Source organism: Mesoplodon bidens, assembly GCF_964165515.1.
Source record: "Mesoplodon bidens genome assembly, chromosome: 19".
Classification (NCBI taxonomy): Eukaryota; Metazoa; Chordata; class Mammalia; order Artiodactyla; family Ziphiidae; genus Mesoplodon; species Mesoplodon bidens.
In genome coordinates, this window is record NC_138179.1 from 51,676,997 (window position 1) to 51,704,196 (window position 27,200).

General features: G+C 55.5%; 1 protein-coding gene across 2 annotated transcripts; it reads left to right on the forward strand.

Annotated features, from left to right (window-relative positions):
- Positions 1-27,200, forward strand: JUP (junction plakoglobin). 2 transcript variants are annotated; one of them, XM_081219974.1, is made up of 15 exons: positions 1-144; positions 11,182-11,394; positions 14,580-14,836; positions 15,077-15,315; positions 16,421-16,622; positions 17,419-17,563; positions 17,689-17,792; positions 19,524-19,862; positions 21,718-21,873; positions 22,083-22,202; positions 24,685-24,835; positions 24,945-25,066; positions 25,616-25,655; positions 25,919-26,084; positions 26,413-27,200. In XM_081219974.1, exons 2-14 carry the CDS (start codon positions 11,187-11,189, stop codon positions 26,068-26,070), a joined length of 2,235 nt encoding a protein of 744 aa, XP_081076100.1. In that variant the 5' UTR covers positions 1-144; positions 11,182-11,186; the 3' UTR covers positions 26,071-26,084; positions 26,413-27,200. The 2 variants fall into 2 exon arrangements, with proteins under 2 accessions (XP_081076100.1, XP_081076099.1); XM_081219973.1 differs by having other exon boundaries at positions 2-144; positions 11,179-11,394.

Sequence of the window (27,200 nt, forward strand, 5' to 3'; positions counted from 1 at the left end):
TCGCCTTTTGTTCGGTTACTGAGTTGCTGCCTTGGCCAGAGTCCGGAGCAGCCACCGCCCGAGTGCGCTGATCTCAGTTCGCAGCCCGCGCCGGCTCCTATCCCGGCCCGACCCCTACCCAGCCCGGCCAGGCTCCAAACCCAGGTGAGGACGATAGGGGCAGGTATCGCTGGGGCGAGGGAAGCGGGGCGAGCGGACGAGAGACCGATCCCCGCCGTCCCCGGGCAGGTGAGGGCGGGAGCCAGGGAGAGCCACCCTGCACTGGCGGCAGGGGGCGCGCTGGGGTCCTGGGCGCGGTGACTAAGTGGGCGCGAGGTTCGCGCGGAGCGCGACTGGGGGCTCCGAGAGCCGGTGTCTGAGAAGGGTGGGGAGGCATCAGGGCAGGTGCCTCCGGGTCGCGCCTCCCCCGGGACCCGCGGAGCTCGCTGGGCGCCGCGTCCCTGACTTTGGCCCTGCCTCTTGCGGGGGAGACTTTAACCTGCTCGGCCTGCGTCCCAGCGCTCACTCTGTAATCAGAAATTTACTGTTTGCGAAACTTGCTGCCGCTGGTCTCTTTGGGGCCACCGTCACCCCACCCCACGCGTTATCCTCGCTTTCCCTCCCTCTCTACTCCCCCAGGCCTGGGTGGGGCCCTATTGTCTACGCCCGGCTTGCCCAACTGTGAGGGCTGAGCGCACATTTTCCTAGAGACGCGGGCCCCACCTGCCGAGCAGGTGAGCACACGGAGTCCCGAGGCCCTGCCTTCCAGCTCTGCGAGCCTGGTCGGGACTGTACCTGCGGCGCCTCTCTCCGCTCCGTTCGGGTGGGTGCCGGGCTCTGGCTCCGCCAGCGGAGGCGGGATGGGATGGCAGGGGGATTGGTGCTGGGCCCGGCTCCGCGCTCAGCCGGTGTCTGGCACCCGAGGCTCAAGATAGGGGTCTGGGCGGAGGGGTCGTGCACGGGTGGAGAATTCACCGGCCCAGTTTCCAGTAGCTGCGGCTTCCAGAGTGTTGATATGGGAACAGGACTACCCTTCCTTTCTATCCTCTTCTTGGAGGAAAAATCACCCAGAACAAACTTTCCAGGAAGGAGTATTCACGGCAGCTTTCTCTGGGGGTTTTCCTGCCTCCTTGCCCGGGGCTTCCCGCAGGCTTTAGGGGTCCTTCTCGGAGCAAAGCCCCCTCCCCCAGCCGGCCAGGCTGAACCTGGGCAGTGCCTGCGCTGTGACCCCGTCCTCCCAGCCCCCACCTCCATCCTGTTTGCTGGGCCCCTTGGGGCCTGAGGGGGGGCCGGGGTGGGGGGCCGGGCCAAAGGGGAAGCAGCTTCTTCCTTGTCTTCCTGTCTCCGGGGACCACCACACCCCCTCGCAGGAGGCCTGCCCTACAGGCTCTCTCCCGAGCTCTGCCCCCCTCCCCAGGAATGGGGGTGGGGCAGGGCCGGGCCAAACTGACTGAGGGTGGGGGGAGCGATTGTTCTGGGTTTTTTTTCCCCCTCTATCCCATCCCCCACGTTATTTAGCTGGCTGGGGATTGAGTCCGAAGAGCGCGGAGCAATGGGGCTGGATTTCCATCTGATTTCTGGGTTTTGAAGGTGCATTCCTTCTGGAGGCTTTTGAAGTCCTTTTCCCACCCACCCCCTTTCCGGAGGGACTTCGATGGGGAAGGTGGGACTGGAGGAAGGCTTCAGTGCGGAAGGTTTCAGGCAGAGCTGCGTTAGCGGCTGCCCTCCCTACTCCCCCCAACAATTTCCTGAGAGCCCCTTCCCTGGCCTCCTTGGGGAACAGAAAGGGGGAATGTAACAGTCAGGTTCTCCATTCCTGAGATGAAGGGAAGATGGAGGGGATCAGGGTTGCTTGCCCTGACTCACTTGGGAAGACCCTTACCGCCCTACAACTCTACCGTGGGGGGTAGATGGGAGAGTGAGGGCGGAGGTCAGACCCACCCCATGGAGTGCCCAGGGTCAGGGGGAGCCTGGGTCAGGGGGAGCCTGGGTCAGGGGGAGTCCCATGCCTCTTCTGCTCCAGTGGGTGTCACAAGGGCAAGGAGTTTGGGCAAAATAACCTGTTTTCCCTTTTCTCTGTGCCAAAGTGGAGGAGGGGAAGGCATTGTTAATTACACTGGTTAAATGATTAGGTTAGCTAATCTGGTTCGTGGCTTCGATGAAAAGATAATACTGAGGAAGTATTGTTAGGAGGTGCAAACTGGCCACTTACTGGACTGGAGGGAGAGGGGGAAAAAAGTAGGATCCAAGTGGTCATTTCTTGCTAAATCAAGCTTCAGCTTGGGTGACATGAGCCCTCTCCATGCCTCCACCTGGTCCCACCCCACCCCAGTTACAACCCCATTTCCTCTAGAATCTCTGTTTGGGCTGCCAGGGATGAGGCTTTGAGAGTGCATTGCACGGGAAGGAAGGGGTACTGACTGGGCAGGTACAGGTGACGGGGGTCTCTCCCCGGCCTGGGAGGGCTTGGGGAAAAGAGCCACCTTAGAATGGGGATGGGGCAGTTGACTTCTCTACAGAAGGGCTATTGTTTGGACAGATGTTATAGTGGGGCAGTTCTGAGCATAGGGATTTAGGCTTGGACTGAGCTAGGTTTGATTCCCAGCTCTGTCGCTCGTTACCTGTGCAGACTTGGTCAATTCACTTCACCTCTCTGAGCTTCAGTGACCTCCTGGGCAAAATGGAAATAATAGTACCAACTACCGAATAAGTACTTGATAAATGGTCACTTAAAAGGTAAGAGACTACTTACAGATTCCAAACACTTGCATTAACTGTTCTCACTTAATCCTTATGGCCATCCCTCTAGGCAAGTATCATTACCCCATTCTACAGGTGAGGAAATGGAAAGGAAACTCGGGGAGTTCAGTAACTTGCCCAAGGCTGCACAGTGAGACCCAAGCAGGGCCAAGGCTGGCATTTGGGTCCTTTGGCGCCAAGCCCAGGTCCCATCTTGCTGTATCACCCCACCATGGCTCTGGGAAGAATTTTTCTGCCATCCCTTTTTTGAGAGTCTCTGCTTAGGAGTTTGGGGAGAAGAGAATTCCAAAGGGCCCAGGGTGGTGTGTGTGTTTGGGGAAGGCGGGGGCAGGTTTCCCAGGTAGGGGTGACTCACGTCCCAGCCTCCTGCCCTCTGAAACCCCTGCCCCTCCCATGGCTTGGTGTTTGGTTCCTGGTGGAGGGGGCTGTCTCCCCAAGGCCAGGGGCCGTGGCGGATGTGTGGAGGAGGTTTTGGCAGGGAGAGGAGGGAAGGGGTCAGAGCTGTTGCCGCCTCCTGGCTTGAGCTGGGCCGAGCCATGGACTGTTCTGGGCTTCTCCCTGTATAGGAAGTGGGAGTTGTCTGCTTTGCTGGGGGCTGGAGCTGGGCCAAGATAAAGGGGGGCCTGTCCCCTGGGGAGTGGAGAGAAACAAGAGTCAGATTTAGGACCGGACCAGTGTCCTGCTGGACTCTACCAGTCAGCACTACCAGGCTGCTCTTGGGCGGGGAGCTGGCTGTCCTCTGGAGCTGGGAGCCCTGGGGGCTGGGAGTAGGTTTTCTGCTGCTGAGGAGGCCTTTCCGGTGATTGGGGTGGGGTCAGCAGGGCCTGGGTCCTGGAGGGAGGGGCTGGTGTCACTGTCCTCAGACCTGCCTGGTTCTGGCACGTCTGCCTACTGGGCACCTGACACCAGAATGGGCCTGGGAAATGGGGCCTCTATCTGTGTCAGTACAGCCTGGGTACTGAGCCTATCAACACGGGGCTTCCAGATCCCTTGAGGTCAGGAGGGGACCCTAGGCATGGGGAGTTATTGATCCTGGAGAAGAGAAGGCCGAGGGGACTTGATGTGACAAAGAAAGAAAGGGAATGAACTCAGTCCCGGGTGATTGCTGTGAAGAGGGTGACAGGCTTGCAGTTTTCCAACAGCCCTGAGGACACAAGAGCGATTGGGACTCTTATGGAAGGAATGGAGGCTAGACGGGAGGAAAGACTTCCTGCCTGTTAGAGATGAGATCTTGAGTTGATGAGTAAGAGGGAGATCCTGGTGGAGGCTCAGGGTTGACCCTTCTCTGAAGAGGATGAAACAGGGTCCCATCCGTGTGAGCTGGGGGAGAGCCAGCCTGCCCCAGGAGAGAGGGCAGGTAGGAATCACTACCCTTTGGGGCGAGTCTGAGGTCTGTTGGGGTCCCTGGGGAAACTTAGTCTTGTGTCTTTTGGGAGGAGAGACCTGGCCATGTGAGAAGCAGGTAGCCATGAGCCGCTGGCCCAGTGACCCCTATGAAGAGAAGGAGCAGTGTGTCTGGGGCGAGTCATCAGGGTTTGTGTCTCTGCAAGCGACACCATGAAGCCTGCCTCCTGGGACATGGTTGAATCTGGTGGAGGTCTGGGGGGTGTGGACTGTCCTGATTTCCAGCAGCTTCCTTGGCTAGGCTGAAGAGAAAACTCACTGACCACTCCCCCTTTGCTCAGCCTCCTGGCCCCTCAGGCTTTGGGGGCCCTCAGGGCTGGAAGCTCAGCTTTCTATGACCTGCAGAGTGTGGGTTAACAGGTCGACTGTCTTTCCTCACTGTGGAGACAGAGGATTCTTGTCTCTGGATTCTTGTCTCTGGTGAGTGGCAGGGACAGGGGAGAATTGGGACGGGGCTGGGCAATCGATACACTGCTTATTTGGGGGTGAGTGGAGGTTGCACTCACTACGCGACTCCCCTCCCACTTGATTGAAAATGTAATATCTGATCATTTTACAAAACAGTTGGGAAGTTTAGGAAAGTTTCCAAGAGAAGAAAAAAGTCACCCGTAATCCTGTTGAGGCATCTAACCATGAACCTTTCCCTTCTCTTTTCTTAGCGTCCTCTTATTTCTCAGCCTCACTCTTGGATGATCTTATGCTCTGTATACAATAACAAATTTTAACCAAATCTTTATCCGAACCCTAGTGTTCTCCAGCAAATGCTGAACAGGGAAGTAAGAGCTGGGTCTTCCCTGCTTTTCCAGGAGAGGGCCAGGCAGCGATCCATGCAGAATGAAACCCTGGGGAATCACACCCTGAGGAGTGGACATGAGCTGGGGTCGGACTCCCCAAGCCCCCCTGGATGGGGGTGGTCAGGTGGGGACAGCAGGCACTTGGGTATTGAGATACGTCACCGACCCAAGTGAGTCCTTAGCTGTTGTTTCCTGAGGCTGGTAAAGTGTTTTCCCATTCCCAGGAGTCCCGGTTTAGGGTCATCTGCCGGTTTGGGATTTTTGCCCACCCAGGGTCCCCAGCAGGGAATGGCGCTGCAGCTGGAGCCCTCTCCAGGGGAGCCCGGAGGTTCCCAGGGTCCAGCCACCTGGCCAGGCATTTCCCTCTCCTCCAAGTCCCCTTCATTTTCCCACCCTGGTTTGTTTGCTTTGGGCAGGAGCCCAGAAGGAAGAAAATAAACAGCAGCTGGGTCGGCCTGACCTGAACCTCCACCCGCAGCCAGTGCTGGGCCACAGCTCAGGCTGTCCTCCAACCTGGAAGTGAGGGGTTTCCTCCGGAAGCTCAGGATGGGCTTCTGTATCTTCTCCCATCCCCAGGACCCTGGCCACGCATGGTACCCGCTTCAGTCCCTGCCCGTTTGGAATGACCAGTCTGATAGGGGAGACCACAGTCTCTGCCAAGGAACATCTAGTCTGCGGGTGGCGGACGTTTCTCCTGGAGCCACCCGTCTGAGGGGAGAGGCCTAGATGGGAAGCCCCAGCCTGATGGGGGAGACAGGGCTCTCAAAGGATGCAGTCCTGTCTGTCTCTGTACTTTTCTAGAGTCTGTTTCCGTCCGTGCTTGGGACCGCTCGCCAAATCTCTGCTGGAGCCAGAGACAGAGTGGGGAAGGGTGGTGGCTGGTGACACTGCGGAGCCCAGCCTCTCCCCTGGGGCTGCTATGTGGGGAATGTCCAGGCCTGACTGGCCTGCCGGCCCCCAGCTGCAGAAGGCAGCACGTGTGACCGGGGAGAGAGGCAGCGCCATGTCTCCACCTGGCCTCCCCTCCCAGGACCTGGCATAACGCGTCCTCCCCGGCCACACCTCCCCCGACCCCAGGGGCTCTGGCCTAGGGCCAGGAGGCAGCTCCCCTCCTAGCCTTCATCTGAGGTGTCAGGGAAAGGAAGTCTGGGTCTTGCCCTGAGTACTGGGTCCCACAAAGCAGGCTGGCTACCGGCTACCTTGCCAGGCCCATCTCTGCTGGCTTCCTCCTCTGCCGGCTTCCTCCTCTGCCATTTCTGTGCTTCCCTAGTAGAAGGACGCTTGCCTGGGCCTTTCCTACCAACAGAGGCCTTGCACAGTCATGGCTGTGTACCATCCACACAACACACAGCTGTCTGAAGAAAGGAGTGTCTTGATTGTCTCTACTTTACAGAGGAGGAATAAGGCTTCAGGAAGTTGCGTGATTTGCCCAAGGGCACACGGCCAGTGAGTGCGGGGGGCTGGATGGAGCCTTCCCCTGACCCCCATGCCCTCCCACCCTGCCCATGGCCCCCTTCGTCTGTCATTGTCTGAGCCTGTGATCCATGTCTGCACAGGGTGCTGGCCACTGGCCCAAGGAACTTCTGGAGGGCCCTGACTGCTCTAATGCAATGTTTCTGAGCCGGTTCCCAGCTCACCTCTCAGGCAGCCCATTCCTGTCCTGGTCTCCTGGTGTCTTACTGACACTTGGCTTCCTGCAGCCCAGCCCAGCCCGTCACTGCGGCAGGTGCTGGCAGGGGGAAGAAGCCTGATGTAGCTCTGGTGGGGGTTCTTTTTATTTATTTTTAATTTTTAATTATTTTTGGCCGTGACGCATGGCATGCAGGATCTCAGTTCCCCGACCAGGGATCGAACCCGTGCCCTCTGCAGTGGAAGCACGGAGTCCTAACCACTGGACTGCCTGGGAATTCCTGGGAGTTCGTTTTTTTTTTTTTTTTTTTTGCGGTACGCGGGCCTCTCACTGCCGTGGCCTCTCCCGTCGCGGAGCACAGGCTCCGGACGCGCAGGCTCAGCGGCCATGGCTCACGGGCCCAGCCGCTCCGCGGCACGTGGGATCCTCCCAGACCAGGGCACAAACTCGTGTCCCCTGCATCGGCAGGCGGACTCTCAACCACTGCGCCACCAGGGAAGCCCCCTGGGAGTTCTTTTTAATGTCAGAGCTGGGCCACACTCTGCCAGGACAGTCTTAGATTTAGGGTGCCTGCTGCCAGACCCCTGGGTCGGCCACATGGAGGAGGAAGCAGGAGCGACAGGCAAGGTGGGCCCCAAAGCAGCCCCCTTGCTTGCCTGCAGACTCCGGGCCAGTGTGGACCAGTGGGGGAAGGATCCTTCGCACACCCTCTTCAGGGCCCCTGTCTTCTCTCTTCCTGTCCCTTGCGAGGTCCCCCACCCCACCCAGTGATCTCTGAGCTGGCTTCTTCCTCCTGCAATAGAGACTGCTTGCTAAACAAAGTGCCCCCATTCATCTCAGGGCCCCGCCCTGTGTCTGGCTCTGCCCGGCTCCCGCCAGGGTGCAGGGGCAGGGCCTGTGACTGTCTCGCCTCCTTCCACCCTGGCTCTGTCCAGGGGCATTGTGGCAGGTCTCACTCCAGGTCCAGGGCGGAGAGGGACAAGACTAAACCGGGTGCGGCCTCCTCCACCCTGCAAACTGCAAAAACAGCACTTTTGTTTCTTGTGAAAGAATTCCCCTGGGGCTTCCCTGGTGGCGCAGTGGTTAAGAATCTGCCTGCCAGTGCAGGGGACACAGGTTCGAGCCCTGGTCCGGGAAGATCCCACATGCCACGGAGCAACTAAGCCCATGTGCCACAACTACTGAAGCCTGCGCGCCTAGAGCCCGTGCTCTGCGACAAAGAGTAGCCCCGGCTTGCCGCAACTAGAGAAAGCCCGCGTGCGTCAACAAAGACCCAACACAGCCAAAAACAAATAAATAAATAAATTTATTAAAAAAGAAAAAAAGAATTCCCCTGGTTCTCCTGGGGAGTCGGTGGGGAGAAAGGCGGGGCTGCTTGACAGCCCTGCCTGAGGTCTGACTTACATCTTGCCTGTGGCGGGAGTAGCTTCCCACCAGCATCCTTTCTTCAGGAAGAGTTCTGGTGCATGTCCTCTCTGGACTGCTTTCTACCTCTGACCCTGCCCACCCTCAGCCTTTTCTGGTCTGTCATGGGAATTCTGACTCTTTATTCCTAGAATCTTAGATATCAACTTTCCTCTGAGATCACCTGGGCTACGCTTTCTGAAGATGAAGCACAGAGAGGGAAAGCTGTTGCCCAAGGACACCCAGCAAGTTTTGCAGCAGAGGTGGGACTAGAACCTGGGACTCCTGATTGCCGAGCAGCAGGTGCTTGGCTCCACCTGTGCCCCTCCTGCCCCTGCCCCTCACTCTCTTCTGCAGCAGGGTGTCTGGCATTCTCTCCTTGGTGGGCTGGAGGCTGGTTGGCAGTGAGGCAGATGTGGATTTGAGCAGAGCGCCACTGTTTTTCAGCCGGGAGCTTGTTTCCTCACCTAGAAACTGGGAATAATAAAATGCCGGCCAGGGTTGCTTCTAGGGAAGCATGAGATTCATTCGCTAGTTAAGGCTCTCCCCCCGCCCCCCCTCCCCCGCCTCCCCTCCGCCATGGATCCTTTGACCTCTGAGGGCTCTGTCTTACCCTGGGCAGCTGTCCAGCCCTCAACTTCTCTTGGCTCCAGGCCTGGGCTGGCGGGGGTGGTGAGGGGCCTGCTGAGGAAACGCCCCTCCTACAGCCAGCCTTGACCTCGGTGGTCCCTTTGGATATGGGGCTGGTGAGGGGATTGTCCCTGAGGTTCCGGCCAAGGCCCGTATCCCTCTCACTTGGCTCAGAAGCATCAGGGTAGGCGGTGATTTCTACCGGGGAGCAGCTTTTTCTGGCTCGGGTGGGGTGTTTTTACTGATAGGGCTGGAGATGTCCAGTTTGTCCTAAGCGAATCTGACTGAGGCTCGGCAGCCAGGTGTCGGCTCAGCCCTCTGCCCGGCAAAGTGGCCTTTACAGGGTTAATGCAACTGTATTTACTGACACAGTTTCATCTTCCTTCTCCAGTGCTTGGATGTCCAAGGCCTCCTGCCTGAATTTTCTCCCTGGGGCTTCTGCGACAGGCTTTCTCCTCCCAAACTCTCCTGTATTCTCTGTGTCTGTCTGTCCAGGGAAGGCAGGAGTGCTGGGCAGTGTGTGGTTAGGGCGGGGCCGGGGGGAAGGGCTCCCTCTGAAATAGCCACACTTGGCCGGTGCCTGGAAAGCAGCTGGGCACATCTGGAGGCACCGAGCCTGCTTCTGTGTATCAGCCTGAAACTCTGAGTCACTCGTGGTTTGGGAGGAGGAGAAGGAGTCTGCGGGGAGCTGGTCTGGCTCCTGCCTCTGCCGGTTCCAGGTGTGCTCACGGCAGGGGAGGAGCTGGGGTCGCCATAAAAGGCGGGGAGACATGAGGGATTTTTGTCATCCTCCCGGAGGGTGGCACTGGGGCCGTCCCTGAAGACACATCGTCCTTGGTGATCTTTGTTCCCGGGGTGGGACCAGGCTCACCAGCCACTCCAGCCTCGTCCTTAACTGGTCTCCCAACACAATGGGACAGTGGGTTTGAGGTGCTGGGTGTCCCCAGCCTCACGGGTGGACCAGCCTGGGGTCTCCTTGCCATCTGAGGCCACAGACTCGGGTGTCACTCACACCTGGGCCTGGGCCTGGCTCTGTCATGTCTCTGCTATGCCTCCTTACTGGGCGGAGCCTCAGTTTCCCCATCTGTAAATGCGCGAGCAGAGCATGTGCTTCAAAGCCCACTTGTGAGGACGATGACCTTTTTTTTTTTTTTAATTTATTTATTTTATTTGTTTTTTAAATTTTTGGCTGTGTTGGGTCTTCGTTGCTGCGCACAGGCTTTCTCTAGTTCCGGTGAGCGGGGGCTACTCTTTGTTGTGGTGCCTGGGCTTCTCATTGCAGTGGCATCTCTTGTTGTGGAGCAGGGGCTCTAGGCACGCGGGCTTCAGTAGTTGTGGCACGCGGGCTCAGTAGCTGTGGCTCGCGGGCTCTAGAGCACAGGCTCAGTAGTTGTGGCGCACGGCCTTAGTTGCCCCACGGCCTGTGGGATCTTCCCGGACCAGGGCTCGAACCCATGGCCCCTGTGTTGGCAGGTGGATTCTTAACCACTGCGCCACCAGGGAAGCCTTCTTGAAGGACACCAGGAAGGCCCTCACTGTGGCACAGCCTCCCTTGCCCGTCCTCCCAGCTGCTGGACTCTGGAGGTCAGCACCAAGACGGGAGCCGGACAGACCAAGTGGGAGTCACCACCTCCCTGGTACAGAGTCAGGCCCAGCTATTCATGGGCCTCAAGTGGCCCCAAGTCTCTGAATAGCAGTGACCACCCCAAGGTCTGCCCCACCCCGAGGGAGAAGCAGTACTGATATCTGGCCATGGTCACCAACATTGAACACCTACTGTGTGCCAGGCACCAGGCTGGGTCCTTTACGAATCTGGTCCTCACAACAGCCTACGAGGGAGGTGGTGCTACCCCATTTTACAGATGAGGACTGAGGCTCAGCAGAGCAGTGAGATGCCGAGTAGTATGTGGCTGAGATTTGAACCGGTTGGTGGGATTCAGAATTCTGGGAAAGGCTTCTAGAAGCTGGAGTGCTGGAGAGATGGGGTTCTTAGGGCCTGAGCCTCTGGGGTCACGTGTGATCCTGCCCCATCTGCAGGAAAGTGAGATCTTGGAGTCTCTGAGGCTTCCCAGAGAAACCTGTCTGGCTGCTTCCCTGCCCCACCTGGTTTCCTGCCCAGTGCCTGGGGTGTAGCTGCCTCACCTCTACAGTGCTTCCCAGGGGGCCCCAGTGGATGGGGGTGGGTCTGCGGGACCCTAGAAGCTGTTGAAGGTCCTGAATGCCTTCTCCTGCTCTGGGGGTTTGGGGCCGGGACAACAAGGTGAGTGAGCTGAGGGCTGGGTTGGGGCATCTGGCTCTTTATGCCCCTCCCACCATTGGGTTCACCCCACCCTGGGCTGGAGGTCAGAGATGCAAGCCCAGGACTCACAGACAGGTGTCCCATCCTGGCAGTCCCCCCCGGGCTTGGTCTCTCCTGTCTCCCACCCTCCTCCACAGCCTGCTGACGGGCTTGCAGCTGTGGTGCGGGTTAGGGGTGATGGGCAGGGCCTGGGGAGAGGCTGAAGGTGGGGTCTGGGCCTGGTGATGAGATGTCTCACTGTGGCCAGCTAATTTCCTGCCCTTCCTTTGTGTCCCCAGCAGCCACCATGGATGTGATGAACCTGATCGAACAGCCCATCAAGGTGACCGAGTGGCAACAGACGTACACCTACGACTCGGGCATCCACTCGGGGGTCAATACCTGCGTGCCCTCGGTCAGCAGCAAAGGTGTCATGGAGGAGGACGAGGCCTGTGAGCGCCAGTACATGCTCAAGAAGACCACCACCTACACCCAGGCGGTGCCCCAGAGCCAAGGTTGGGATCCCTGGGGACTCTTCCATGGGAATATTCCAGCCGAAAACCAGGCTGGGCTTTGGAGGGAGGTCAGGGTCAGAGGAGGCAGACTTTAGGGGGCTCCCGGTCTGAGGAGGGAGGCACAGCTACTGTTTTTTTTTTTTTTTTTTAATATATAAATTTATTTATTTATCTATTTATTTTTTGCTGCATTGGGTCTTCGTTGCTGCGCGCGGGCTTTCTCTAGTTGTGGTGCACGGGCCTCTCATTGCGGTGGCTTCTCTTGTTGCGGAGCACGGGCTCTAGGCATGCAGGCTTCAGTAGTTGTGGCACGTGGGCTCAGTAGTTGTGGCACGTGGGCTCTAGAGCACAGGCTCAGTAGTTGTGGCGCACGGGCTTAGTTGCTCCGACGCATGTGGGATCTTCCCAGACTAAGGCTCGAACTCGTGTTCCCTGCACTGGCAGGTGGATTCTCAACCACTGCGCCACCAGGGAAGCGCCACAGCTCCTGTTCTTAGACTCACCAGTCTGAGGGAGGAGGCACGGCAACTTCAGAGCGCCCCCATCTGGGAGGGAGGCAGATTCCTCTTCCGTGAACCTGTAGTACGGAGCGGAAGCATAGACCCTGCCCACCAGTCTGAAAGAAGAGGCACAGTCTTTGCCTTCCATGAACTTACAGTGTGATGAGGAGGCATCATTGCTGCCTTCAGGGAATTCAGGGACTGTAGGGAAGACACAGTCCTCTTGCTCCAGGAGCCTCAAATATGCCGGGGAGCCAGAGCCCAGTTCTGGGGCTTAGTCAGGGGTGGGGATCTCCGCCAGCCCAGGGTGCCCTGCCTCTGGGGGAGAGGAGTATCCAGTCCTGTCTGTAGTCCACAGATGCCTCCAGGGCCCTGAGTGTTTCAGCCCAGAGAGCTACGGGAGCTGGGGAGGGTGCAGGGTAGGCAGCTACGGGAGCTGGGGAGGGTGCAGGGTAGGCTTTGGCAGCCTGGGCCACGGCAGAGCTCAGCCTCTGCACCCTGGGTAGCTCCTCCCACACAGCAGGCAGAGGCCTCTCAGCTTGGCAGGGCCAGGCATTGTGTTGGTAGCTCAAGTACAGCATCCGGGTGGGAAAGTCATGTGGATGGTCCCTCCTTCCCGACTGATTGGAGGGTGGAACCTCTGCCTCCCTCTCTTCGGGGCTTTGGGACACTTGCCAGGGCAGGGCTGCCTGGGAAGCCAGGGCACCTGTTTGTGGGACTCCCAGACCCGCCAGGGGGTGGAGCCTGGACTCTGAGCTGAGAGCCCCCCTCTTGCTTGCTGAAACCCACAGTCTGGACTTTCCCTCTGATCTGCTCTCTTCTACTGGGTGGCCCTCTGGGCCTCTATTTGCCTGCCCATATAATGGGAGAGTTGTCTCCTTTGGGGAGGATGAGGGTATAATTAGAACCGTGAGATTTCAGGGTTGAAAAGAGACCGAGGTTGTCTCATCCTACCCCTACCTGGTGGTTAAGGGAGGGGCATAGAGTCGGGGTTGGATTCTGGAGTCAGGCTGTCGGAGTTCAGATCCCAGCTTGGGTTCTTATAACCTCTCTGTGTCTCAGTTTTCCCATCTATAAAGTGGAGATAATAATAGTCCTTACGTTCTAGGATTGTTGTAAGATTAAATGAGAAAAGTATAAGGAAAGCACTTAATTCACTGCTAAGCACATAATAAGTACAGGCACACCTCGTTTTATTGCACTTCCCTCTATTACACTTCGCAGATCCTGCGTTTTTGACAAATTGAAGGTTTGTGGTAACTCTGCATGGAGCAAGTCTATCGGTGCCATTTCTGCAACAGCATTTGCTCACTTCATGTCTCTGTGTCACATTTTAGTAATTCTTGCAATATTTCAAACATTTTCATGATTATTCTGTTTGTCATAGTGATCTATGATCAGTGATCTTTGATATTACTACTGTGACTTGCTGAAGACTCAGATGACGGTTAGCATTTTTTGGCAGTATTTTAAAATTGAGATATGTACATTTTTTAGATCTAATGCTATTGCACACTTAATATACTACATACAGTGTAAACATAACTTTTATATGCACTGGGAAACCAAAAAATTCATGACTCACTTTATTGCAATATTCACTTCATTGCAGTGGTCTGGAAATGAAACCGCAGTATCTCCAAGGTGTGCCTGTACTCAAAAAATGTTAGCTATTCCTTTTAATGATAATAATCTCTGAACTTTTTTTAGCAGTATGTGCCAGGCACATGCATCCTTTCTTCTTCTTTTTTTTAAAATTAATTAATTTATTTATTTTTGGCTGTCTTGGGTCTTCGTTTCTGTGCGAGGGCTTTCTCTAGTTGCAGCGAGTGGGGTCCACTCTTCATCGCGGTGCGCAGGCCTCTCACTGTCGCGGCCTCTCTTGTTGAGGAGCACAAGCTCCAGACGCGCAGGCTCAGTAGTTGTGGCTCACGGGCCCAGTTGCTCCGCGGCATGTGGGATCTTCCCAGACCAGGGCTCGAACCCGAGTCCCCTGCATCAACAGGCAGACTCTCAACAACTGCGCCACCAGGGAAGCCCCCCGCCATCCTTTCTTTTAAGAGCAATTCACAACTTTTTAAAAAAGATTTATTTATTATTTTATTTATTTTTAGCTGCGTTGGGTCTTAGTTGCGGCACGTTGGCTCTCCATTGTGGTGCGCGGGCTTCTCTCTAGTTGTGGCGTGTGGATCTTCTATTTTCTAGTTGTGGTGCGCAGGCTCCAGGACGTGTGGGCTCTGTAGTGGCGTGTGGGTTCCAGAGCGCGAGGGCTCTGTGGTTTGTGGCACGTGGGCTCTAGTTGAGGTGTGTGAGCTCAGTAGTTGTGGCACGTGGGCTTCGTTGCCCCGTGGCATGTGAGATCTTAGTTCCCTGACCAGGGATCAAACCCACGTTCCCTGCATTGTAAGGAGGACTCTTTACCACTGGACCACCAGGGAAGTCGCAATTCACAACTATTATCTCATTTAATTCTCGTAAGAATTCCCTACCACGGACAGAACAGGTGGTGCCCCATTTTACAGATGATGTAACTGAGGTGATGATGCCCTGCTCAAGGTCACTGGTTAAAGGTAGAACTATGAGTGGTGGTCTGGGAGGCAGTCCAGAGGACCCAGATGGGATGCCTGCTCCCCATTGTCCCCCTGCCTGCATCCTGCAGCTCAGTCCCTGCCTGTTGGCCCCCAGGTGACATGGATTACCAGATGTCCACGACAGCTAGAGCCAAGCGGGTGCGGGAGGCCATGTGTCTTGGTGTGACAGGAGAGGACAGCTCCCTGCTGGCCACCCAGGTGGAGGGACAGACCACCAACCTGCAGCGGCTGGCCGAGCCATCCCAGCTCCTGAAGTCGGCCATCGTGCATCTCATTAACTACCAGGACGACGCCGAGCTGGCCACCCGGGCCCTTCCTGAGCTCACCAAACTGCTCAACGATGAGGACCCGGTCTGTGAGGGGTCTGGCCGGGGTGGAGGCAGGGCAGGGAGGGGAGAGGTCAAGTGTCTGCAGGAGAGGGCCTTACCTGGGGTGGAGGGAGGTCATTGACCCAAAGCCCCATCGGTGGGAAGAGTCTGACCCGGCTCTGTCTGAGCTTTGAGGAGGGGTCTCCTGGCCCTTCCTTCTTACAGTGCCAACCAACCTGGCCCATCTGCTCAGATCCTCCCATCCTCCCCCTTCCCCCCCCAGGTGGTGGTGACCAAGGCGGCCATGATCGTGAACCAGCTGTCGAAGAAGGAGGCGTCTCGGCGGGCACTGATGGGCTCACCCCAGCTGGTAGCAGCCGTCGTGCGCGCCATGCAGAACACCAGCGACCTGGATACAGCCCGCTGTACCACCAGCATCCTTCACAACCTCTCCCACCACCGCGAGGGGCTGCTTGCCATCTTCAAGTCGGGGGGCATCCCTGCCCTGGTCCGCATGCTCAGGTACCGACCCCTACTCACTGCGGGAGCCTGGGGCTTCCCCTCCCTTGGACTCCCCACCCTGCCCACGTCCCTGGGCTTCCGTACATTTATTGAGCACCTACTATGTGCCAGGTGCAGAACCACACCCAGTCTTGGTGCTCAGCTTCTCACAGCCTAGCAGGGGAGACAGGCATGTAACTCGCAGGTTAGTTATCAGGATACAGTATAGATGAGGGCAAAGGTGTGTCCAAGATTGGTCAGCGGAGCTCCAAGAAGCTGTTCACTCTAATGGCAGGGGGTTGACGGATGAGTGGAGTTTGGCTGGTGTAGATGAAGGGAAGAGTATTACAGACAGAGGGAACAGCATGTGCAAAGTCCCTTGCCACCTTTATCTTTCCCAGCCTTGCAGTGTTGATTGGCCTTTTTCCTTACATCATATTAGGCTGCGAGTTACCTGAGGGTGGAGATACTGACCTTATTCCCCTCTGAGTCCCTTGCAGGGCCTCTCTAGTACGAGGCCTTCCACATGGCAGTTACTCAGTAAGGACAGGTGTTGAGGGGACCAACCGTACGTTTAGCACCCAGCCGGGAGCACAGAGCAGGAAGAGTCCTGGTCCCAGTGGAGAGAGGAGAGGTGCTGTGTGCTTTGTGCCTAAAAATGGGGCTGGGGGGGCTTCCCTGGTGGCGCAGTGGTTGAGAGTCCACCTGCCAATGCAGGGGACACGGGTTCGTGCCCCGGTCTGGGAAGATCCCACATGCCATGGAGCGGCTGGGCCCGTGAGCCATGGCCGCTGAGCCTGCGCGTCCGGAGCCTGTGCTCCGCAACGGGAGAGGCCACAACAGTGAGAGGCCCGCATACCGCAAAAAAAAAACCCCCAAAACAAAAAAATAAACATGGGGCTGGGGGACTTCCCTGGTGGTCCAGTGGTTAAGACTCCACGCTTCCACTGCAGGGGGCATGGGTTTGATCCCTGGTCAGGGAACCAAGATCCCACATGCCACATGGTGTGGCCAAAAAAAAAAAAGTGGGGCTGGACCCAAGGGACAGCATTGGGGTGTCAGTACTGGGAGGTGGCCCACGTTCACCTGGGACCTGACTCACGTGAGCCCCCTACCCCTCCCCCAGCTCCCCCGTGGAGTCGGTCCTTTTCTACGCCATCACCACGCTGCACAACCTGCTGCTCTACCAGGAGGGCGCCAAGATGGCGGTGCGCCTGGCAGACGGGCTGCAGAAGATGGTGCCCCTGCTCAACAAGAACAACCCCAAGTTCCTGGCCATCACCACCGACTGCCTGCAGCTCCTGGCCTACGGCAACCAGGAGAGCAAGGTGGGCCACACCCCGCCCCCGACCAAGACCTGCAGCCCTCATGGCACCACCCTCCGTCCAGTGGCAGCTTCAGGACACTGCCTTGTTACCCTTTTTAGGTTAAATATATATGTGTATACAGATGTACATGTTTCACCATATGACTGGATATTTTGAGGACAAGGGAAAGAAAAAATTCATTATCCTCATACAACCATGTGCTTCTCCAGTGCTTTCCTGTGGGCATATTTGTACACAGTTGTAGTTATAGCAATTTACAACTTTGCGTCTGTTTTCTGCATGATATTAATTTTTTTTTTTTTTGCTAGACTGTCCTCAAAACCACCCTCTATAACAGCAAATAGCATTTCATTTAAGTGGAGGCCCCAGACTTTATTCTGAGGGAGGGCATCTAGGTTGCGCCCGATTTTCCACCTTTATGAACGAACGATGCTGTAATGAACATATTCAAGTACACAGCCTTTCCCAGAGAGTGGGAGAAGTTTTTCATCAGTGGGGTTGAGGATTTTTAATATCTCTAAGCTTTTACTCAGAGCTCCAGGTACTTTCCAAAAGGACTGCATTATTTGCAATGCCATCAGTGGCAATGTATGTCAGTAGTTTCACCTCATCCTTTCCAGCATTGTGTATTACCTTTTTTTTTTTCAACATTTTGGCTTATTTAATAGTCACAAAAGCTATTCAGGTTTTAGAGGAAGCACAGTAATAACAGCTCTGTCACACCCCCCCCCTTCCTTCTTTGTTCCCTGTCATAGTCCCTATCTGTCTCACACTCATTTCCCCTCTCCTTCCACAGCTCATCATCCTGGCCAATGGAGGACCCCAGGCTCTTGTGCACATCATGCGCAACTACAGTTACGAGAAGCTGCTCTGGACCACCAGCCGTGTGCTCAAGGTGCTGTCCGTGTGTCCCAGCAATAAGCCCGCTATTGTGGAGGCTGGTGAGTACTGTGGCCGGTGAGGGTGGCCCATGTGGCCGGGCAGGCGCGGGTGGGGCCCTGACCAGTGACCAGGCTCGGTCAGCAGTGCTCCCCTGTGGCTGACGTGCCCCCATCTCCCACCCCAGGTGGGATGCAGGCCCTGGGCAGACACCTGACGAGCAACAGCCCCCGCCTCGTGCAGAACTGCCTCTGGACCCTGCGCAACCTCTCGGACGTGGCCACCAAGCAGGTGAGAGAGGTCGTGGAGCCCGGGTCTGCCTCTTCAGCCACCTCGTCCTTCCATCTTACCGTGTCCAGCCTCCTGCCTGGGAGTCTGACCTTAGGAGCTGGGGAGGCCTGAGGCCTCTGTATCTTGTTCCACTGTGGCTGGGGATGGAAGTGCCCTGTAGCCCCTCATCCCTTTAGGCTCAAGGCTCTAATCCCTGTTAGGGATTCAGAAAGGGGACTAGATGAAGGAGGCTGATGTTTCTTGGCTGGGGTTCAGGTGGTGTCAGAGGAACAGTTCTGACCTAGACCCTGGGCAGGGAGCAGTAGTGTGCAGGAGACGGCTTGGGGGCCCCCGGTGCCTAAAAAGAGCTTAAGGAAAAATGCAGTTTCAGGACAAGTCTTCTGGTCTCTCCTTCCAACCTGACTGTCATTGCTAAGAATTGCATCAATCGGCTGCTTGTTGAGCACCTGCCATGTGCTGGGCTCCACTAGACACTGGGGACATTGGCTCCTTTACCCCTTGCAGTACTTGGAGGTAGAGTGTGGGGCCCATCATTAGATGAAGAAACAGAGGCTCAGGTGGTACAGATACACAGTGGAATATGACTCAGCCATTAAAAAGAATGAAATAATGCCATTGGCAGTAACACAAATGGACCTGGAGATTATCATACTAAGTGAAGTAAGCCATTCAGAGAAAGACAAATATCATACGATGTCGCTTATATGCGGAATCTAAAAAAAAATGATACAGATGAACTTACTTATAAAACAGAAACAGACTCACAGACTTAAAGAACAAACTTATGGTTACCGGGGGGAAGGGTGGGGGGAAGGACAAACTGGGAGTTTGGTATTACCGTGTACACACTGCTATATTTAAAACAGATAATCACCAGGGCCTGCTGTATAGCACAGGGAACTCTACTCAGTACTCTGTCATAACCAAATGGGAAAAGAATCTGAAAAAAAATAGATACATGTATATGTATAAGTGACTTTGCTGTACACCTGAAACTAACACAACACTGTAAATCAACTATACTCCAATATAAAATAAAAAATTTAAAGAAAAAAGGAAGTTTTCACAGAAAAATAGAAAAAAAAAAAAAGAAACAGAGGCTCAGGGAGTTAAGGAATGGCCCTTGGTCACAGCTAGCAGACAGCAGAGCTGGGATTTGAACTCAGGACTGTCTGTCCCCAGATCCTGGGGTCTTCCTGTTCTATCACAGGGCCCACATGGCTCCCCTTGGGAGAATGAGGCTCCTGGGTTAGGGATGTTTCCTGAAAGCAGATTTGGCCTGAGGACCACTGAATGGGCAGCAGCTAAGGCCCAGAGAGGGGAGAAGCGTGTAAAAGTGGGTCAGCTGGGCCGTGGAAGCATGGACCTCCTCATCAATTTCCTTCTGGCCTAGGGGCCTCCCTCAGCCTGAGTAGAGCTCTGTTGGGTCTGAGGACAGGAGCGGGTGGAGGAAAGAGCGTGGAGCTTGGAGACAGGCCTGAGTTCAGATCCGGCTCACTAGCTGTGGGTCTGTGGGCAAGGCCCTCAACCTCTCTGGGCCTCAGCTGCCCCACGACCACCTTCTCACGGGTGTTGGCAGGATCACGGGGATGAACACACACAGGCAGGGCCCATCGAGTATGAGCTGAGTGGGCTGGAGACCTCCGTAGGCCATCCGTTCTCCCGGGTACCCTTGGGAAGACCCTGCGTTTGGGAATCTCCCTCACTCTGCACTGACTTCCCCGACCCCAGGAGGGCCTGGAGGGCGTGCTGAAGATTCTGGTGAACCAGCTGAGCATGGACGATGTCAATGTCCTCACCTGTGCCACGGGCACTCTGTCCAACCTGACCTGCAACAACAGCAAGAACAAGTCGCTGGTGACGCAGAACAGCGGCGTGGAGGCGCTCATCCACGCCATCCTGTGTGCGGGTGACAAGGATGACATCACCGAGCCCGCCATCTGTGCCCTGCGCCACCTCACCAGCCGCCACCCTGAGGCCGAGATGGCTCAGAACTCCGTGCGCCTCAACTACGGCATCCCGGCCATCGTCAAGCTGCTCAACCAGCCCAACCAGTGGCCGCTGGTCAAGGTACCACCCACTGCGTGGTGGGGAGGAGGGGAGGAGCTCTGAAGACAGGATTAGGCGTTGTATGGGTTCAGGCAAAGCTGCGGTAACAAAGAGGCCTAAAATACAGCGGCTCCGATAAGACGAAAGTTCACTCCTCTCTCAGTGTTCCGGTTTAGACCTCCACAGTGGCCCTGCTCCTGAGACCCAGACTCCTTCTACCTCGTAGCTCAGCCATCTCCTAGAATAGAGCTTCAAAGTTTAACATGCACAGGACCACCCTGGGCGGTCTCATTCAACTGCGGGCTCTGATTCGGTGGGCCTGGGGTGGGCCTGAGAGTCTGCATTTCTAACAAGCCCCCAGGTGATATTGGTGGTCCATGGAGCACATTCCTTATGCCAGAGGGTCTGGTCATGAGGGTTGTCCTCACACAAACAGTTGGACTACACCATCCCCATAGGTGCCTTTTAACCCTGGAGAAGTAGGGAGGGCTAGCAGCGACCAGAAAGTGGGACACATCACTTCAGCCCATACTCTGGAACTTGGTCATTTGGCCACATCTGGATGCAAGGATGTTAGCACTGTGTTATGTGTCCTGCTCAAACTCAGGAGGGTTGCGAAAAAGACAAAGGGTAGAGAGGATTCCGGGGACACTTGGTGTCTGCTACTGGGAACCAGGGTGGAGCCTTCTTCTCAGGAGGCTGCCTGGGTAGAGCAGAAATGTGTATCAGTTCCCTGTCACAGGCAGGGGAGGTGAGGGTGAGCCAGGGCAGAGCTACCGGTGTGTGTGACACCTGGTGCCAGAGAGTGAGGAAGCTGCCATAGACTGGGGTCTTGTCAAAGGGCACAGGAGCCAGCTGGCAGGGGCTCCTACTGACTACATTTTCAACAATATAACAGTCCAGATAAGAATGACTCTAAGTGATTATATATATTGTATTTTAAAGAAAGGGCAGGGCTTCCCTGGTGGCGCAGTGGTTGGGAGTCCGCCTGCCGATGCAGGGGACGCGGGTTCGTGCCCCGGTCTGGGAAGATCCCACATGCCACGGAGCGGCTGAGCCCGTGAGCCATGGCCGCTGAGCCTGCGCATCCGGAGCCCACAGCGGGAGAGGCCACAGCAGTGAGAGGCCCGCGTACTGCAAAAAAAATAAAAGTAAAATAAATAAATAAATAAATAAAGGGCAGCACACGGTCCCTCCCCTCCTTGGTCTTGGTCTGCAGCACAAGCTCGAGGTGGGCAGAGGGTTTGCACCCTGACCCAGCAGCTAAGTTGACAAGTGACCTTGGCAGGTCATCCACCCTGTCCTCATCTCCCCCATGATTTTCATCCCTGCCCTCCTGGTTTCTGGTTTTGAGGATCAAATAAGATGATAAATTGCTCCCCAAGGAGCCCTGGGAGGCCAGAATGGCTCCTGGGAGTTGGAGGACCCTGGGGCAGAGACCTCTTCCCAGAGCCGTCTGCTGGGGATTGATTACAGTGTGAGCGTCGCCAAAGCAGGAGGCTTCGGGGTCAACCCTAGTGAGGACTCCCTCTCCCTGATAATCAGGGTCTTGGGAACTATCAGAAAAGCAAGACTATGTTGTCTGTGAGTGGGAGGTAAGAGAGAGGGGACAGGGGGCAGTGTCAGGGCCTGGGGGCTGATGGAATATTCTGGAATGGGGTATCATTTTAGCAGGGGCTCTAAGAGTTAGACATGAGGACCCACAGATCGTATGGAATAAGGGGCATGGACTGGGGATGATCTCATTCTCTGGAGATCTTCCAGCATGTCTGTGGCTGGCCTCGGGGACAGAAGAGATGAGAGGGGAAGGAGGAGATGATGCTGGAGAAGTGATGCCCAAGAAATGGCCCTTGATGAGTGTCCCTTTTCTTGCCAGGCGACCATCGGCCTGATCAGGAATCTGGCCCTGTGCCCAGCCAACCATGCCCCACTGCAGGAGGCAGCGGTCATTCCCCGCCTCGTCCAGCTGCTGGTCAAGGCCCACCAGGATGCCCAGCGCCACATGGCTGCAGGCACACAGCAGCCCTGCACGGTAAGTGAGCTGCAGGGGCCTGTGACCCTCTACCCGGGGAGTCAGAGTGTCCCCTCTGTGAACGTGTGCGCATGCGAGTGTGTAAATAGGGAGGCAAGTTGCAATTGATGCCAACTCCAAGGACCAGTGAGGTTTGCCAGTGTCATGGGGGGGTGTGACCACTCCCAAGGGCTACCTGTTGCTATGCCCCAACGGCTCCTCTTGTACAGGATGGCGTGAGGATGGAGGAGATCGTGGAAGGCTGCACCGGAGCCCTGCACATCCTCGCCCGGGATCCCATGAACCGCATGGAGATCTTCCGACTCAACACCATCCCCCTGTTTGTGCAGGTGAGTCTGGGGCAGGTGGGCAGGAGAGGTTCCCCCAACCCCTGCTTCTCCCCACTGCTGAAAGGGGAAGGTTGACAGCCATGGGTTTGAGGGGGTCTGAGCCAGGCATCAAGAGGTCTTTGGAGGAGTTTGGAGAAAAGTGGCCGCACCAGGAGTGACCACTCAGCAAATGCCAGCAAATGAAAACAAAAGCTATGTTTTAATGTCCGAAAAAACCTAAAAGCATTGAAAAGTAAACAGCAAACTGGGAAGATATTTGCAAGCATCACAACAGACAAGAGTTTAATATCTTTCATATAAAAAGAGCTCGTTAATACTAGACCCCAGTGCTAGACCCCAGTAGTTATATAAGAAGAGGCACATGCAATTCCCAGGTGGCTCATAAACAAACAATGCTCGGGACTTCCGTGGTGGTCCAATGGCTAAGACTCCACACTCCAAATGCAGGGGGCCCGGGTTCAATCCCACATGCCACAACTAAGAGTTCACATGCTACAACTAAAGACCCTGCATACCGCAACTAAGACCCGGCGCAGCCAAATAAATAAATAAATATTTAAAAAAAAAAAAAAAGAAGCAATGCTCAGCCCCAGGAGTTTAAAGAAATGAAGCTTACCCTGCAGTGAGAGCCCATTTTCCATTATCAAATTGGCAAAGAAAAAAATGGGAGTGCTTGGGCTTCCCTGGTGGCGCAGTGGTTGAAGAGTCCGTCTGCCGGTGCAGGGGACACGGGTTCGTGCCCCGGTCCGGGAAGATCCCACATGCCGCGGAGCGGCTGGGCCCGTGAGCCATGGCCACTGAGCCTGCGCTTCCGGAGCCTGTGCTCCGCAACGGGAGAGACCACAACAGTGAGAGGCCCGCATACCGCAAAAAAAAAAAAAAAAAGGAAGTGCTTTGTGCTGATGAAGATGTGATAAAATGGGCAGTCTTATACCCTGCTGGTGGGAAGATAAGGTGGTAAAACCTTTCCAGAAAGCAGTTTTGAAATATGTATAGACAGCCAAGTAGTACAGGTTTGGGACTCTGTCTTTGTGAAATAGCATAATGTAATTGAAAACATGGCAGAGATGTATGCACAGAGCTGACAATTGCAATGTTACTACTAACAATTGAAAATTAACCGACTGTCCAATGATAAGAGAATGGTTAAAAAAGGAATGGTCCATTATATCATGTGGTCATAGACAATGGTGTTGAAGAAGAACCTTTAGTTTTTGAAATTTTTTTCCTTTAATTATTAATGTTCAGAGTAAGGAATTGGTGCCGGTAGCTACCTTCACTTGCGATTGATGAGGTTTTTTACTTTTTGTTGTTGTTTTGCTTTGTAGCATTCTCTTTCTCTCTCTTTGTTTTTTAATTTAATTTAATTTTTTATACAGCAGGTTCTTTTCTTTTTTAAATTAATTTATGTATTATTTTTGACTGAGTTGGGTCTTTGTTGCCGCGCACAGGCTTTCTCTAGTTGCGGTGAGCGGGGGCTGCTCTTCGTTGTGGTGCGCATGCTTCTCATTGAGGTGGCTTCTCTTGTTGTGGAGCGCGGGCTCTAGGTGCACGGGCTTCAGTAGTTGTGGCTGGCGGGCTCTAGAGTGCAGGCTCAGTAGTTTTGGCCATGGGCTTAGTTGCTCCGCGACATGTAGGATCTTCCCGGCCCAGGGCTCGAACCCGTGTCCCCTGCATTGGCAGGCGGATTCTTAACTACTGGCACTGCCAGGGAAACCCCTATACAGCAGGTTCTTATTAGTTATCTACTTTATACACATCAGTGTACACATATCAATCCCAATCTCCCAGTTCATCCCGCCACCACCACCCCCACTCCCCCTGCTTTCCCCCCTTGGTGTCCTTACTTTTATTCTCTATATCTGTGTCTCTGTTTCTGCCTTGCAAACTGATTCATCTGTACCATTTTTCTAGATTCCACAAATATTAATAGTTAATATACGATAATTTGTTTTTCTCTTTCTGACTTACTTCACTCCGTTTGACAGTCTCTAGGTCCATCCAAGTCTCTATCTCTTTCTCTCTTGAGTATCAATATGTACGCATAGATTTTTTTTTTTTTTTCCGGCTGCTCTGTGCTGCTTGTGATTTGTTCTCTGACCAGGGATTGAACTCACGCCCTCGGCAGTGAAAGTGCAGAGTCCTAACCACTGGACCGCCAGGGAATTCCCATGAACTCATAGATTTTTAAAGAAAAGTTATTGAATAATGTGGGAAAATGCTTTATGCTACAATGTTTGATAAAAAAACAGGAATCAAATATATGTATATGACTATGATAAAAATCCAATGGAAAGAAGCTGTGTCTGGGTGGGGGATTGTGTCCAGTGTGCTTTTCCATTTCTTTATACTTTTCTTAGACTTTTCACGCTTTCTACTATGGGCTTGGGTTAAATCCAAAAAAGGGAGGCAGAGATGGGCAGGGCGGTGAGGTGCCTCATGCCTGCCTGCCTCACGCCCGCCCCACGCCCCCTCTCCCCAGCTCCTGTACTCCTCAGTGGAGAACATCCAGCGTGTGGCCGCCGGGGTGCTGTGCGAGCTGGCCCAGGACAAGGAGGCGGCCGACGCCATTGATGCTGAGGGGGCCTCAGCCCCACTCATGGAGCTACTGCACTCCCGCAATGAGGGCACCGGTGAGGGGCTGGGCTGGGGGCGAGGGGGGTGAGGGGGGAAGCTGGGCCTTGTTCCCCCAGCCTGGGTAGAGGCAGGCCCCTGACTTGGCCTGTCCTTTTCTCTGCTCAGCCACCTACGCTGCTGCTGTCTTGTTCCGCATCTCCGAGGACAAGAACCCAGATTACCGAAAGCGTGTGTCTGTGGAGCTCACCAACTCCCTCTTCAAGCACGACCCTGCAGCCTGGGAGGCTGTGAGTATCCCGGGTTGGGCTGCAGCGTCTGGTTGTGCAAGTTGCGCACTGCACGAGGATTGCACTTTTAGGGAGGCCTCTACCATCCTGTCAGCTTCATAGATTGTTATTTTATAATTGGATCATTTATGACCATCCCCAGCAGATGGAAGTAGTAGGTTGAACCATCTACTGTTTTTGACCTACAGAATGGCAATTTTATTTTGTCCAAACTAATACAAAGTGTTGGGGCAGGGGTGCCTTTCTCTAACTTGCACTAAGGTGCTGTACAGGCTGGAGGCTGCCCTGATCCTGGGTGGGGCAGCTCCTGGCACCCATTCTCTAGTCCTCTCCCCTCCACTCCCCTCCCCCCTCTAGTTCTGCGGGTGCCTCCAAGCATGAATGGTGGGACCCTCCACCCTGGGGAGGTGCCTGAGGAGAGGAGTTCCTCAGAGCACTGTGTAACTCTATCTCATCTTCTGCTCCGTCAAGGGGTCTTTGCCCCCAGCCTGGAGCCTGCGTTTTCCACCCTTCCCCTCCCCCAATGTTTCTCTTTGTCTCCATCCTCAGGCCCAGAGCATGATCCCCCTTAATGAACCCTACGCAGATGGTAAGTGTGTGCAGAGCCCAGGGCAGAGGGGGTGCTTGTGTGGGTGTGAGCAAGGGGGCAACTTTGTGACCCCAGGGCCAAAGGACCAGTGACAGCCACTGTCGTGTCCACATGCACTCCTGTCCGGGTCCCTGGTGTGAGAGTCTGGGGAAGGGGGCGGACCCCCTGGGGGCGGGCAGAGATAGAAGGTGTGGCTGAGGGCTGTCCAGACCCCCCCGCAGGGTAACCTGAGACCCTGGATGGAGCTCCCTTCTCCTCCCCAGACATGGATGCCACCTACCGCCCCATGTACTCGAGCGACGTGCCCCTGGACCCCCTGGAGATGCACATGGACATGGATGGGGACTATCCCATTGACAACTACAGCGACGGCCTCAGGCCCCCCTACCCCACTGCGGACCACATGCTGGCCTAGCTGCCTGGACCCTAGTATGGCGAACCCTCCCCGCCCTGCTTTGTAGCTCTTCCTTCCCCCTGTGGGCTGCTGGGGCTCGGGCTTCCCCTTCCCTTCAGAACCTCCTTCTCATGGAGGCCCTCTCAGGTTTCCCCTGAAACTCTGGCTCCTTTCTGGGGGGAACAAGTATGGGGCCTCTTGGTGCTGGGCTCCCCCAGGGAAGGTGTGCCTCGCCTGCCTCATCCTGTCATCTTCGCTCGAGGCGAGGTGTCCCGCCCCTTCTACCATGGTGGCCGGGTTACGCACGAGCTCCTTCGGGCCACGGGGCCGGCCTGACCCCTCTGTGTCTGCCCCTCCCTCCAGGTGCGGTTCCCCATCTGAGAGGCTCTCCTCACAGGCGTTGGGGCGAGATAGCCAAGTGCCTGAGCCTGGGCAGGAGGGCTGCAACTTCCTGCTGAACCCCACGCCTTCAGAGGTCCTCTGTAGGGTCTTTCTTGGGATGGCGATCTGCTCTTGCTTTTCTGTTCTGGGCTGTGGGTCCAGGGCCCGACACCCCCTCCCACCCCCGAGGCCCTGGCACTAAAGCTTTAGACTTGAGGCCCCCACTTTGTCCCCCCCTCCTCCTGGGCTGCCCGTCTCCATAGGGCTGTGGTTCCTTCTCCGGCTGGCTCCGATTTGGTCACTGAACTCCAGCAACTGTACTGAGCCCCGGGGGTCTCCAGGCCCCAGGTTCAAGGCCCAAAGGCCCAGAATCCAAAGCTTATCTTGAAAAGTTCAGGGATCGTCTGACCAGGGGGATGGGGCGGAGATGCGGAGAGTGCCTCCCCTGCTCCAGGACACGGCCTGCTCCCTCCCCAGGATGCGCAGTTGGCTTTGGCCCCTCCCAGGGTTAGCAGCTCCCTTGCACCTGTCCCGCCCACACAACTGCCCTAGCTGACCCCCTGAGAAGTGCTCTTGGCTGACCCCTCTGGTGTGCGGTGAGGGGCTTTCTCTTCCCCTTCCTGTTTCAGACTCCCCCCACCACCTCCTGCACACGGGTGTCGGGGGCTGGGGAAGGTCCCAGTAGAAAATTTTATTATTATCGCTTTATGTTTTTGGTTATTGGTTTTTTTGTATAGACCAAAGCAAAGAAAATAAAACTAAGGCACAGA